The sequence below is a fragment of the Cupressus sempervirens genome, chromosome 1 (genome assembly GCF_028749045.1).
Source record: "Cupressus sempervirens isolate cs-2001-9-10 chromosome 1, ASM2874904v1, whole genome shotgun sequence".
NCBI lineage: Eukaryota > Viridiplantae > Streptophyta > Pinopsida > Cupressales > Cupressaceae > Cupressus > Cupressus sempervirens.
Window position 1 is genome coordinate 29,155,032 of NC_143118.1, and position 16,353 is coordinate 29,171,384.

The 16,353-nt window shown below is 35.2% G+C and overlaps 1 protein-coding gene across 2 annotated transcripts in view; it reads left to right on the top strand.

Moving 5' to 3' along the window:
* The window catches only part of LOC149576008 (altered inheritance of mitochondria protein), a 73,410-nt gene extending 65,957 nt beyond the window's left edge, over window positions 1–7,453 (top strand). For both annotated transcript variants that reach the window (XM_089816126.1, XM_089816127.1), the window contains exons 4-5: window positions 6,754–6,826; window positions 6,947–7,453. In XM_089816126.1, coding sequence (XP_089672252.1) covers window positions 6,754–6,826; window positions 6,947–7,067 — 194 coding nt within the window. In that variant the 3' untranslated portion in view covers window positions 7,068–7,453. The remainder of the gene's footprint in view (window positions 1–6,753; window positions 6,827–6,946) is intronic.
* Window positions 7,454–16,353: the final 8,900 nt, after the last annotated feature.

Here is a 16,353-nt window from a genome sequence, read left to right on the forward strand (position 1 = left end):
CAAATGAATTTAAAAAATACATAGTTGCTTTTGTTATCCAGCTTAATCTTTAACCTCACCTGTTTCAAAATCATTCATGGCTTAGAAATATTTGAGCAAATGAATTATAATATTTAATTATAATGACCTTAGGCATGCCACCAAAAATTAAAAAAAGGGTCTTTCAAAAGACTTGGTCTTAATATGAATTAAGCCACCCTTAATTTGTTAATTAGGTTAACCTATATAATAAATCATAAAACTATAAGCCACCACTTTTGCATTGGTGTCAAAGTCTACCAATTGAAATAATATTAAATGCACTAGAAAGAACTTAATTATAAGCTTAACTAAGTTAACTATAATCATTAATTAAGTAAATTTATATGATTATAACCATGTGAAAAACTTATAATCTTATTGAAGATCCAAATGAAATCCCAGTGCTTCTTGCTAGAACCGGACACCTTGATGACACACCTAAAATAGTAACTAGCTCACAATGGAGCACAACCTAAAGCAACATTGAACATTGGACTAGGAATATACTCTCTAGCATGACGAATGAGACCTTCTAATCAATTGATTAGCCTACAAAGGTCACTCATAGGCTAATCCTGATTGAATCTCAAGGTGAGCTAAAATGGGGACATTGCATGTTGAGGGAAGACCCACCTTGGAGATTGAGTTAATTTTCTAGACACATATGTAGAAGTTTAAGATTGGGACAATCATATAGTGCATATGTTCTTGTCAACCTCATCACATGAGAAGATGAATATTTAATACCAAAGCTTCCATAATTAATTAGCATCGAGGATAATGCTTCTTTGAAGTTCTTTGAAGAGGGGGCTACACTAGGCCCTATTGATGGGTGTTTTGTGACACTTGCCAATTTAGAGTAAAATACCAAGTATTCTATCCTCTCTGGAACAAAGGAAACCTCAAATGCTAAACAATGTTTAACTGTGTGATCAAATAGGGTAATCCCAAGGTTTGCACTGCAAACATGCTACTTTATGTTGGATATAGACTTAGTGAAATGACGTGATCTTGTTGTTAACTCACAAAGGGACTTATGTAAATGTCCCCAAACCCAATCAATTTTTTTTCCCTCAAATAAAAAATTATTTTTTAATAGGTTTTGAACTTATCCTGATAAAGAATATATTTTTGAATCAAAATGCAAAAGAGACGAGTTTAGGAATTTAATCTGCTTTTAACAATGTAAGAAAATACTGCTGACATAGTGAAATCAAACCAAACTTTGCTTTGCCATGAGAAAACAACTAGACAAAGATGATGCAATCCCCCAAGGATATGCAAATGATTTTCAGATCACTTATACATAGTAACGCCATAAACATGTGAATCAATGAGGATAAAACAATTGAAATTAAGCTTTCAAAATGAGTTCAAACTAACCGTGCTCTGGTTGCAAACAGAAAACTACAAATGGCATGAACATGAGTGTTTCACCCTGAATCAACAAAAATATCTTCCATTCAATTATTCAGCTTAATATAAACAAATCTTAACTAATGAGAAGCAGTATACTATTCTAACGTCCCAAAACCACACAATCTCCACCAAGCTTCAATATTTATTCTGGTAGTTTTTCAGCAACAATTTCACAAGAAGTCTCATCTACCCTACAAATATAATGAGCAAGCCTTTATATAGGGCTTTCAAATACAGTCAAGGGCCCAAATTGATTCTAAACTAACAACGAAGATAATTCAAAGGACACCTTAATTGGAGTGGTTACAAGTCAATAAGTACATATCCATTAAGAATGAAGCAATGAGAAAATTGATTGCAATTATGCATTAAATGCCTTCCACTTATCTCATTGTGTGATGAGTTAGGTTTGATGAACTTGGACATGTTGACTTGGTATCGCTTGACTGGTTGGAAACGAGTAGGTGCCACCTTAGCTTGCATATCTTGTAAATTTCACCACAAAGAAGTCCTTTTCTAAAGCTATCTATTTCTTGTGAATGATTGTGATGGCTCGTAGTCCCAAATTGTTTCATCTTCATGAATGTTCTTCTTCATCCATGGATTTCTTGGTCATCTTCTTCCTTAATGACTTGAAATTGTAAACCTTCTTGTTGATTTCAGATCGGCAAGGGAGATCCAAAGTCGTAGCATCCTTCCATTTGAAGAGCTATCCAGTTCCATGTAATGCCTTGATCTTGAATTTATTGTAGTAGTTAAGTCCCTTGTATTTCCCTCTTCATTGTTTAGGATTCCTTTGTAAAGTGAGAATCTTGTCCTCCCTCAAACATTTCTTGAATCCTCCCTTGTTCATTTCCTTGATCATCGTTATTTTATTACTTGATTTGCAAATTCCTTGCTAGCCCTGTTTCTCCTTCACTTGATCATCACTACATGCATCAATCCTTGCAACAAGCCTTAAAAATAAAGAGACAGCATTTGGATCAAACTATGAATAAAAATGAAATGCGAGTTTGAAGAAAATAAAATATTTTTATAACAAACGATTCTTCAGCAGGGATCTACGGTGGGAAATCAGCAATCTTGGATTGGAATCAGAAATTTGGATCTGGTGGATCAGATTATGGAATTTGTGAAATTGGATTTGAAAATCTAATCTCATCTTTCGGATTAACATTTTAAAATTTGGAACTACAACTTGAACATGACTTTAGGACTTTTGGAATTGATATTATGGGATTTTGGAACAATCTGATATTGTCATCCACAATGAGAACCTCTTGAAACTCTTGATTCGGATCTGGAAATGCTCAATTCTATGATGAAATATTCCTTCTTTGATTTTGGTTGTAATTCATCCTTCTAGGTGGAAGTTGCACTAGATTCTGGACATCCTCCCCTTCCCCCCCCCACCTTAATTCTGACTTGATTTCAAATCTATAATTCTGGAAATTTGCCTTGCTCTAGTTTTGATTTTGCCTCCAAGGTTTTAATTCTGAAAATTCGTTCTTTAGGTCTGATTCTGACTTGGATTGCACCTCAGGTTCTGGAATTCGCTTGAATTGGGGGTTCACATCAATCTGATTTTGTTCTTCACTTCTGCCTTAATTTGCCTTAGATCTTCTCTTGAACTTTGCCTTTTATCTCTGACTCGTGTTTGTATCTGATTGTGTCTCAATACTGCCTGTAATCTCATTAGAATTTCATGGATCTGATTTTGATTCACCAGGGTCTCATTTTTGTTATTTTGCACCTTTATGTCTGCAAATTTACCTTGCATTTGTCTTGGATTGCATTTGAAAAGATGTCCTTGTCCTGTATTATCTTGTGCTATTTTGGAATTGCAATTTAGTTAAATTGGCCAACCCCATTAAGTGTTTGTTTTGCATTTTTAATCCTTCTCTTATGGTTGCTCTGTTGAATTTTGAACCAGAAATAAAACAACATGCAATATACTAAAAAATGCAAGACAAGAACACTCAACACCAAAGGCTTTATCCTGGGAAAACTCTCTGCCTGAGGGTGAAAATCCCAGCCTGCAAAAATAGAGACTTGACTAACTTATTCAAAATCAGTACACAATCTCATGCTCGAGATATACAGCTGCTGTGAGACAATTATAAAGTCTGATAAAATCATCTGTTTAATCTCACTCACTAGCCCTTATTGAGCTTAAGAATCAATCACAATATATCAGAGTACACTATAATATTCTGCAAAAGACTATATTAAGCACATAATACAGAAAGTGTCACTGAGAACATACAAAACGTAGCTGAGTACCCACATACACTTCCTCCGAGAACATACAAAATGTAGCTGAGTACCCACATACACTTCCTCCGAGAACATGCATTCATACAGTGATCATTGATTTATCATTATAATTTTATAAAACATAAATATGTCTTCACTATCTTCAGACAAAACTGGAAGCAAACAAACTGCACAAAGATCTGTCACCAAAGAGCTTGCTAAAACCATGATCACTTTTGCCTGTCCTGAGATTCCAATCACCACACGTTCAGCACGATGACCTTCCAAAAGGAAGAAACCGCCAGGAATACGAACCGCTGGGAGTTATGAATAACATAAAGAAGCCAGCCAATGTTCACACAGCAACAATAATGAACGCCGGTTCCATACAGATACAAGAATAGCTGACCAAAATGGCCTCCAAGAAAGACAATATGTCTTCAATGCATAATAACAATGACCACGAAAGAACCATTCGACATCCATAACTGACGGCTTGTGTAAGGAACGTGGCAGCCGAGTCACACATCAAACATACTAAGTTTTCAGCATGTCATATGAGAATGTTCGCGTGCGACAACCATTACTATACACTAGTGACAATAAAGAAGATAAGATTTAGAGGACCAATGCTGATGCAGCTCAAACATATAAAGATCCATATGAAAACTAATATGCCATGACACAACAACACTAGGATAAATAGAATGTAATTAATCATATGAAGAAGTCACAGCTCAAACACATATAGTAGAAGCATGAACCAAAAAGATAGACTATGCAAAACTCATTGGGCATATCATCTCAGGTTTGAATAAATAACTCTCTCGCAGCCATAAAACTTCCATACGCTCATCCTAGGACTTTCCTTCTCCTTGATAGGGCAACATGTTAAGTATTATTTTTTCTATTCAAACTTACATTTTCTCTTGCACAAGTTATCCTTGTTTAATTTTAAAGTTTGATTGTCATGGAACCCTTAATTCCTAGGGTGCTAATTTGAACTTCAACTGGATTTTTTATATTTTAAAGCTGAAATCTAACCCTTTAGTCAGACTTCTCCATGTTTGCTGGTTTTTGTGATGGATACATAATTTTCAGCTGGAGTCTCATCTTTTGTGAGCTGAATTCTTATTTTTAGCTGGACTTTTTGAAATGGATGCACTTTTCAGCTGAACTACTTGAAGGAAATTTAATTTTTAGCTGGACTAGTGCAATTTTAGTTGGAATGTAAAGTGAAAAATTAATTTTAAGCTATAATTTTCATTTCAAATTTGGTGATCCAAAATGTTGACGCTAAAAAACACAAAAACGGATCCAGAAATGAACTTGCATTACAAATAGATTGTGGAAATCTGATAATGTTAATTCCATTTTTGATCAAGGGTTTGCAATTTGTTATTTTAAAATGACAATCGCCACTTGTAGTGAGTTCTGACTTAGAGAGATAACTCTTTTCGAAGATCAGTCTCCTCCATTTGGTTTTATAGCACATGCTGGAACAGATTTCCATTATCTGCGTTATTCTCATAAGCTTCAACAGAAGTCTTTTGCACTAAACGTTCAAATTGAGTGTGCCCTCAATTCTGAATCAAAGAAGGTTTAGACAACGAATCAGTTGTCTTTTGAGTGCCACTTATATCTAATAGTAATAACCAATTGGAAACAATTTAATAAAGTTGAAATCCATTCAATTATTATGCCTAGGTTGTTACACTTTAGATTTAGCTAACGTACATCAAAGAGGTTGGTGATCAACATACGCATTGAGTTTTTTCTTAATCAAATAATGCTTCAATTTATTGTTGATTGGGTACATGACTTTTATCATGTGTGCTTAGCTGAAAACTATACCACGAATGACAACTAATAAGCTTAGCTACATTAAAATAAGGCTACTCACTTGCATCGGTTTCCACATTAAAATGCCACTAGAAACTATTTTAATCAAAATCAGTGTATGGGAATCTTCCCCTTGAACTTACCAAATGATTTTATAGATAATTTGTTAACCCCAAATATAAAGGTGTGGCTATGGTTGAAGAAAAGATTGAGCAAGGTTTGTAAAATATTGGATTGTACCCACAAAACTCCTTGTCTCAGACACATTGGAAAGTTCAGAATCTGAACGCCAGAATACCGTCCTTACGTCCTAGGTGTGTCTTTGTACCGGGAATGCTCGGGAATTGGGGGGGATGCATCCCCAGAGTACACTGGGGTAGGGTAAACATTTTGTGCTTCCCTAATGTGGAAGTCAACGATTGGCTATCTGACAAATCACCTTATTTTCTTTGTATTTATGTTTAATTCATAACTCTTTTCTCTATAAGAAAAAATAGGGTGCTAAGATAAGGGAAGCTGACTGCCCCACAGGTTGTCAAGCTTAAGAAACCTGTGTTTGAGTTTCTGTGCTGGTGCATTTAGACTATGGGCAAAACATCAGTAGTTTCGTTCTCTAATTAATGATTGAATAGTGATCATAAAGATAACAATGGTATCGCTGGGGCATTGATTTTCATAAATTATTAAAATTGATTGTTTAGGAAGAGCACAAAGTTTTTCACTCTTTTTTTGCCAATTTCGTAGATGTGATTTTTTTTCTAGATGTTTGAGTGGTAAGGAATTTTAGGAAACAGTTTTCCAAAAATGTTAAGTTAGAATTATGCAGCACATGTTTTAGCATGGATTCTGGGTGTCCATATTGCGTGCATCGTTAACTGCACAGACAGATTTTTTAGTCCTGACCTATAATGAAGGGAGTAGTAGAATAATTATTAATTAATTGTTGCGTGTACTGTGAGAATCGGTATTATTTTGAAAGTTTCCTGGTCTACCATCACTATGGAGTCAAAATTGAATTAAGTTTCTAATAGCTTTAATTCTTTCCACCCATTTTTTTTTTTTTTTCCCTAACTTAGATAAATTATCTGAGTCAGAGCAAATGAAAGAATGGTATAACCAACACATCATCTTGTCATACTTAAAATAGAAAGTTGCTTTATCTTTTAATGATTTGAATAAAAAGCTCACTTGATTTTCTTGCATTGATTCTTGTAGACACACCTGTCTTGCCTCGACCACCTTCAACACATCGCCCTCCACACACAATTGGTGATGAATTCCTCGGCAGGTACACAGCTGAATGCTTTCCCAATAGTTGTAGCTTCTTTTCTTGCTTGGCCTAAACAAATTCTTTACATAAAATGGAAATATTTGTTAGCCTTGGTTGGCTGAAAAAGGGTACTTGCAGATTCTATCGCAATGCTGGCCTAGTTGCTGGAGGAGTGGCTCGAAACCTGTACCGGGTTGGTAATTATATTAAAGCTAATCTGGATGATATATTATATCCCTACCGTCGACGGCCCAAATAGTCAGCTTGACAATTCTTTGGTCATACCAGTCTTTTGTTTAATGATCTTGTACAAGTTTAAACTGGGTTGTATTTAATATAGATGCCAGTATTTTTGGAGTACAGGAGTGATTACTTATGAAAAGTCATTAGTGAGGCATACGATAATATCAGTGATCACTACCTTTGTTTTAAGAGATTCAATAAAGTTAATATCAGTGATAGCCATATGCTGGCAGCAGTAAAACTAATGATCTTTTTCTTCAAGAGAATTAGTTTTACAGCAGTTGTGATTTGACTTATAAAGGCATTCTTATCGGATTAACATTATGAGATATTAATGATCTCTTCTATTACAATCGGCTGTAAGTAATCAGATTTTTATTGTGTATGCAAGTTTTTGATCTATCTTTTTGGTTTGGTTAAAGAGTTCTATATTTAATTTTTTGGTGTATAAAACTGACGTTGTTGCCATCATTTCTCATATGTAGTTTATAAGCAGTAGCAAATATGTGGAATCTATATTGTGGTTTGAGGATTAAGACTTATGATCTCCATTTGGGATAATTTCAACTCTGGCTTTCATTTATATGATAAGACAGTTTCAATGCACATTTCTTGCTTTAGCTAATGAACAAGCTATTCGACTCTTAACCATCCACTGCTTTTGTTAATTGTTTGCTTCTGCACTGCTTCTCGGGTTGATGACAGTTTTCTAAGACACCTCCAAGTCAGTACTAGCACTGAGCATTCACATCTTTTCTCTACGTTCAAAGAGTAACATGCTTCTTTTCATGCTTTTCTCTTACATTGTTTCCAACTAGAGTTTCTTTCTATTATCATAATCAGACATCCCTGGATGTTAAACTTGGGTTCTGCAGTTATTGCAATGTTTCCCACTTGAGTTTCTTTCTATTATCATAATTAGACATCCCTGGATGTTAAACTTGCATTCTGCAGTTATTATCAAGGTTGATGCACTCTGCTTTTTAATAAAGGAATCATAATGTCAAGCAGGAAATTAGAAACCGATGACTATTGTGCACCACAGTTCATAGCTGTGAACATATTTATACGGGTACAATGACAAATACATGACTATTCATTATCTTGGAATTCATCTTATCTATTAGTTGGTGATTAGGCCTGCCATCCAAAGCTTTCCTACATCTCTTAGCTTTAAAAGTATTGAAACTTGAATTGATGTAAGTAAACAAACTTCTTGAAGAAAATACCTACATCTTATGTGAGTAATCATTGAAAACTGGCTTTAACAATGAAATCCCATTGGAAAGTTTTCCAAGTGGCTTACATAAATTGTTCAGAAAATTTTGTGAACTCGATTTATTTAATTTAAATTTTTGTATCCAAATTTACATTCATCCATCATCCCAAAAACACAGGCGGGGAAAATATTTTCAAATTCCATGTTTTAATGCAATCCATGGAGCATATGCATCAAGTGAAAAATATCGATATGATTAAACCTATTAGACAGTTGCTATTTAGAGAGATAGGGTTGATGGGTGGGGTATCAACTTGAACATCTGTTCAATTTCAAATCCAATTTTACAGAAACGGTGTTATCATTTTCTGTTAGTCTTAACTTCTTGTTGACTAGCGCAAAATTAAATTTCTTCATTAGCAGGCATAAGAGAACATTTTAAACTTGCACCTCATCCTTGTGATTTGAGTAGTACTGTAATTCCCAATATGCAAAAATAATCTCTCTTCACGTGGATCTTATATCTAATTACAGAACTCTTCTTTTTTAGTCTATTTGCAAAGTGTCTTTCTTGCACTTTTTAAATTTAATTTGTTGTAATGTTATTTTAATTTCATCAACATTTTCATTTTTGACCTTGTTTCTATGTTTTTACACAATCTCACAATCTGAGTTGAATTTGGCTTGACATAGATGTGATATTTTGCATTCTTCAAGGATCCTTACAACTTTTAAAGGATCCTATACAAAATCACCTTTATACCTCGAAGAAAAGTGTCTTTGTATCATAATTTTCATGTGTTTTTTTTTCGAAAACTTTGAAATGGATTGAAAAGAATGTTATATTGAGGGAGAGGTCGAACCATCATCACTGTTTTCTTTCTCAAAGACTATGTGCTTCTAGAGAATCAGTTACATCAGAACCTTTGTAACCTTCATAATTGGACAATTTGTCTAAAGTATGTGAATGATCCACAATATACTTAGGTTCATCATTAATTTTGTAAAGCAAACTTTAATTTACAATGCGGGTTGCATGAGTTTCATCAATAATCTAAGTGCGTGCCTAATTTGAGCAATATTATGTGGATTCTTGTATGTGGACGATCTTCATATTTTAATCCATATCCTTAAGTCCTATATCTTCCTTAACCAACCATCCCCCGTCTCTATTACCCACCCTAAACATACCATTTCCATAATACCAAATCAAGATTAACAAAGGTACACATTCATGCATCACATCCAACACCTAGCGCCCAACCCTCCATTTGTATTCTTTTTACATCATATCCCCCATCTCTATTACCCACACTAAACATACCATTTCCACAATCCGAAATCAAGTTTAACAAAGGTAAACAAGTAAACAAATGCCTTAGACAAGTACCATTGTGAAAACATGACAAACACCCACACGTGTAGATTCTACTGTCATTTGTCCTTTATTTTCAAACATGCTAACTACGCATCATGTCCATCATCTTCCCAATTCCTCTATCCAACTCTAGATATTTAAATATAGGAGGAATTATTTATACACGTTTTGGTTGCCACTTGGCATATATTCCCTATTGTACTTTCCATCTCTTCATCCAAGGTCTCTTAATCCCTCTAATCCATCCCTCTTATCCACACTTTTGTGTTCATTATAGTCCTTTGCAATATAACCCTTAGATATCTCCGTTTGCTTTCTCCACACATATACTAATTCCTACCACCACACAATCCTTCCTTATGCCAATCTCTACTTCACTACTTCCTTCATAAATCCCTCCTACCGCTTCATCTTCTCTCCATTTGTTGGTTAATAGATTCGTCGGAATTCACTTTCAAAGTGACATGTTTTCCCTATGGCCAACGAGAATTGTGCTATAATAGTTGCAGAGATTGCAATTAGATCATAATCAAATTGCAATCTTCCTCTGCATTTGACATGGACAACTCTCATATATTTGGGTTATTTAAAAAATTTGTGTACTTTTATTGAGAAAATACAAAATGGATAAAACATTACACTAAAAGAGAAATAACAACAAAACCCCTATTGAAAGACAAACAAAGACCAATTTGGATTTTGTAATGGTTAAAAATTAGAAAGGGGGTTTTATCTCAACATACAAAGGGATAGATCACTTCATCACATTTAAACCAAGATATAATGCCTAATTGTGTGCCATTATACCAACTACATAGATATCAATGTGTTACACATGCACAAAGGTTAGCAATTTAACATTAAAGAAGTTAGAAACAATAACATGGAGGGATATTCAAAATATATGATTGAATATCTTCTTGATTATGTCTGAGCTTATACAATCTCAAACCCTTCTATGCATAATGTAAAACTAAAAGTATTTTAAAGTTTTTCTCTGAATTTCTCCAAAGTTCCCCCTATTAGATTTCCTCTGTCAAATTGCAAAAACCTTGTATTTATAAGCACATATAATAACTTCCTTGTAACTAACTTGACGTTTTGGGTTATAAACTACATCACTTTCACACAAAAAAAGTTCATTTTATTACTTTAGTTACAATAAGTAACATAAGTTACTTTTGCAAGAAAATAATTTGAAGCCCATAACATAAAAGAAAAAAATGAGATATTGGTCTTTGTAAAAAAGGAAATGTCTTCTTGCAATAATGATCAACTTGGTCTTGAAGGAAGTGGCTTTTCTTGTATCTCTATGAAGAAATTGAGAGAAGATTCCAAATGACACCAACATTCTTATTTACGTCATGATCATTAGGTCTGTAAGCATAAGGAACATTATAAAGATTAAAAACTCAAAGATAAAAACCAAACTTTTGCATTAACATTGCTTTCTTTGCCCATGATATTCTCATAATAGGGTGCATTAAAACCTCTTCTCAACAATGTCAATGATTGCATTTGTGCATTCCACTTGGCTAAAGAGTGTTTAATCAAAGCTCTAGTGTTAACTTTGTACCTTGATAGAAGTTAATAGTAATGTGTATGTCCTCTACAACAATGTACACAACATCTCAATTGATAACCAACCCTGATCTCTATCATATTTCTTACCTCATGATCTTCTTTATCTTTTTTCTCTTTGACTTACAGGATTAATGTCCTTGATGAAGATGATATGATATATATATTTTTCATTATCACAACATGGGATCTTTCATCTTTTCATTTGAGAAGGAAATGATAAGCATATGCTATCTCATTGAGTTTTTAATGAATAATTGAACTCCACCTAAATGATCAATCACCAACCCAAGTCTTTTAAGAATTACATGAATATCCTCTTCTTTCATTGTCATTTACACAATTTACGACACTTGAAGGTCCTTAATGTTGTTATGTGGAGCTTAATCAAACTTAGAGGTTAACTTTTCCTCACTTCCTTCAATGCGATTTCCCCCTGGACTTTTCTATGATGGTTTGGGGGCAGCGCCCCCATCATGGGGTCAAGGGGCAACACCCCTTGGGGGGTCAAGGGCAACATGAGTTATTATTCTATTGGATGCCATATTCTAGCCCTAATTTTGTAACCAACATAAATAAGTCTTGTATAAAATGACTTCGGGTTGGGGATTATATAATGGGATGATGATTTAGTAGCTTCTTGGAGTGATATTGGGTTGCAAGGAATTGTAAATTGTAATCAAGTTAAAATACTGAATAATAATATTGAACTCAATGTTTGGTAGACGTAGCGTAGAGATTGGGTGAAACATGTTCAATATTTGCATCTTTTGTTTGATTTATGTGTGCTTTATTCCTTTGTGTTATTGGTTATATTTGCATGTAGTTGTTATTATTGTCTCTCTAATTTTAACATGTGGTATTAGAGAAAGGTTGTTTTTAGTTATCCTCTATGTGAAAGTCTCATGCTTGAGTGAGAGTAACGGTAGACAAGGCTAATGGAAGACGAGTTTAATGTGCATAACTTTCAATTATTGAAAATGCAAATGTAGGACTATCTTTATTAGAAGGATTTATGGAGGCCATTGGGAGGAAAATTTGAGAAAGAAACAAATATGAAAGATGAGGATTGTGATACGTTAGATAGAAAGGCACTTGGAAGTATTTGTTTATGCCCAACACAATCATTGACATTTAATATTACATAAGAAAAGACCATTGAAGGGTTGATGGAAACCCTAACGAAGTTTAATGAATCTTTTTTGCTTCAAATATAGTAATTCTCATGAAACATTTATTTAATATGAAGATGGTAGAATTTAGTTCAGTTGTTGATCATTTGCATGAGTTTAATATGATTACCAATTAGTTATCTTCTATAAATGTCAATTTTGATGAAGAAATTAGGGCTTTCTTGATTTTGTGTTCTTTGCTTGAAAGTTGTAATGATGACTTGGTAATAGCTAAGAGTAACTCTATTTCTAATTCTAATACCCTAAAATTAGACGATGATTTTGACATTATTTTGAGTGAGGAAATTCGTAGGAAAGCTCAAGTGAATCTACATGAGAAAGTGTCTTAAATGCATGAAGTAGAGGAAGAACAAAGGAGAGGAAACAATTTTGGAAATTGTGAGAAATCATGAGGAAAATTGAAGGGAAATAGGTCTCAATCCAAAGGACAAAGAGATTGTTGGTACTTTGGAAGCTGAGACATACGAGGAAAGATTACTGGTTTCAGAAGAATAATGAAGGAGATAAGCAAGAAGGAAATAAGGAGGTAAATGTGGTAAGTAATAAATTCAAAGAGGATGCTTTTCTTCTTTCCTTAAAAGTGTGTATGCTATATTAGTATGTTAGAAACACTAAATTAAGAAATCAAAAACATTTACAAACTAAAATACCATAACATAAATGAGAGACTAAAGAGGAAATCCCAATTGGAAATGTGAGCCAAATGAATGGACTCTCCCAATAGGATTTAGCTCTTTGCTTGGTAGATGAGTCTAAGGATAAAGATGTATGCTCAAGATGCTCAAACTATGCTTCAATGGTGGGTATGAGTAAATGGCGAATTGGTAGCTTTGTGAGCTCTCAATTTAGCATTATAAGGGTATGGTTGATGGCTTTTGGTTCTCAAACTAGCATTATAACTTTGGCTTAAAGGTTGTGATGAAATGGCTTGGGAGGGGTTCAATTTATAGGCTAAGGGCTTGAGAGATGGAGGGTTAAAATGTAAGGATGGGGAAATGGTTAAGGAGGGTTGAGATTGCATGAGAGGAGAGCACATGGATTGTGCTTGTTTAGCACCAACCAGGGAGTGACACATGTCATAGGGTGAGTGGATGGAGGAAAGGGAAAGGATGAGTCAACGAAGGAGGCTCAAGGGATAATATCTTCATAAAGACCCTTCATTATGGCTTGTAAGAGCTTGTAAGAGTCTTTATTGCCTTTGTAAGAGCATTCATTGTTGGGTGGTTGGGATATTTTGGAGGGAGTTGAGATTGTTGACTTTGCTTGGCTTAGAAAAGTCTTAAGCTTACTTAGGGAATGTGACAAGTTTAGGGGGTGGATTAGAGATGGTTTAGGATTAGATTAGGCTTGTTAGAGATTTGCAAGTGGATGGCATTTAATGAAGGTAAGTGAGTTAGTGACTAAGCTTAGTTAGTATGGGTGGATGGGGTGGATTAGGCTAAATGAAGGGTTTAGGAATAAGTTAGGGGCTTATTAGATTTGAGGGTTTTATTTATCAAATAGATTTATTTGATAAATGGGGATTTTGGAATTAGATAGAAGAAAAGGATTTAATTGATAAATAATAGGTTATTTGATTTATCAATTAGGACGATAGATGATTAATTAAATTAATCAGCTAGGGGATGGCAAAGGATTAATTAAATAGGAATTTAATTAATGATGCTTTTAGAGATAACTAAATAGGATTACCAAAGCGATGTAATCAAATTTAGATGTCTACATTTCGCCCCTCTTTGACATAGTGTTGAGACAACATTATTTCAAAGAAGTTCGAACGAAGACGACACGAGGAAGATGTTTTAGCAACAAGGTTGCCCCAGTCTTGAATAAGAAGAGGAGAGACTAGACTTAGATGATGCCCCCTCAAGAAGGTGGCGAGAAGAGAAAGCAAGGCTCGACGACTTCTTGAAAAGTACAAGAATCCGAGTGAGCAAGGAGACTCAGATTGGCTTAAGAGAAGAGGTTTAGTTAGCTCAAACTCTCACTACGGGAGAATGATAAAGGGAGAATCAGAGGCACAAGAGGAAGCAAGCTTAAGACTTTCGGGATTGGGGGGAGGATGAAGGAGTAGAGCGCTATAAAAGGAATCCAAGATAGGGAGATGGATGAGGGGATTATAAAGTTGATGCAACAGGATTTCAAAGAGTCAGATGGGTGGAAGATGGGTTTCGGAGATCCCTAGGACTAGGATTGTGGATCTTGAAAGATGAGGCTTGGTGGATCCCTAAGACTAGGATTGTGGATCCCTAAAGCTAATAGGTGAGGAGTGATTCAAAGAGATACTGATGCATAAGCTGGGGTAGGAGAGACGGATGCTGGAGATGGATGGAGGATAATGGAGATGAAGGGAATCCATTGAAGCTTTTTTGAGCGGAGGGATACTTCAAAGAGAAGTACCACCATGTAGTTGAGCACTAGATTTGCTATAGGAGTGTTGGTTAATTGCCAAGGTTACCAAGAACATCAAGACCTTTTCACCAACTGTCCAGAGGACTGACGGACTGACTCAAAACAAACACGCAAGGATTTCCCTAGCATCACACATGAATCTCGAAAGAATCAGAGTGGAACCGACACTAGGTAACCCACAAGCAGAAAAGAAAAACAAATAAAAGACCTGATCAAGACCTTACGCTCAGATTGCCCCATTCGTAGTATACCATGATATGGAAGATCGTGGCAACTTTGAGGAGGGAACAAAAAGATTGTTTGGAAAAGATACTTCAAGACCCAAAAGGGAAGATTCCAAATCAAAAGAAAGCAAAAATCTAAAAGAGAATTGTTTGCCAATGAGATGGGTAGGACAAGGTACTAACAGACCAAGATCAGACACGAGGAAAGCTATATCCTGCAAGGATCTATCGGAGAGCACCTAAGCTGATGGATCTGGATGAGTGATGCATCTGGCAAGCTGAACTAAGAAGGATAACACTTTGGTGACAGGAGATCTAGCTAAACGATGCATTGGAATAGCTAACCAAGGGTTGTGCGATGTGTGCAAGATGCTGATCAAGGAGGAACTGACACGAAAGCTGGATAGATACAATGGTACTAAGCAAAAGAGGATGTACAAGCTGACGAACCAAGATATGTTACAAATGTACAAGGTTGTTCATGTTTGGGTTTTGTGAGATGGAAATTTTGGTGAAGGGTGGGATGTCTATAATAGTTGATAGGCGGATAGGTAGATGGTTTGCGAAAAGCTTAAGGAAAATGGGATTCTTTGTGTGCATGTGATAGGATACAAGTTAGGAGACAAGATTATTTACAAGCTGGAATATGGTACAAGCTTTGGACAAGATTTGAATATACAAGAGATGATACAAGATTTACAAGGTATAATACAAGCTCTGATACAAGATTTACAAGCTAAGGTACAAGATTTACAAGCTGTACAGGAGGTATTTACAAGCTCCATTAGATTTTGGATATTTGGTTGGAACACCAAGGGAACAAGCAGGTGTTTTATGGGATGGTGGGTGAATGGATGAGGGATATGATAGTGATAGATAATGGATTAGTCTTAGTACACAAGGCGCCTGAATTACCAGGTTTTCACCAAGGTACCTATCCAAGGCGCTTGAATTGCCAAGTTTTCACCATTGGATGCTTATTTCTCTTTACTATTTTTTTTTTTGTATTTTTCAAAAGCTGGGTATACCAAGGATCTTCAAGCATAGAACTTCTTGAGATGAATGATGTTAGTAGGATCATTCAAGAGTTCTCCTTCTGGTGTAAATAGCGGATAGGCTCCGGAGCCAAAGGAGGTAGTGACAACATAAGGACCAAGCCATGTAGGTTCAAACTTGCCTTTCTTTTCTCGATCTGCTTGGACTTTCATGTTTTCTTTGAGGACCATGTCACCTAGCTGAAAGTGTCGTGGAAGCACCTTCTTGTTGAAATTCCTTTTGAGACGAGTTTGATAGAC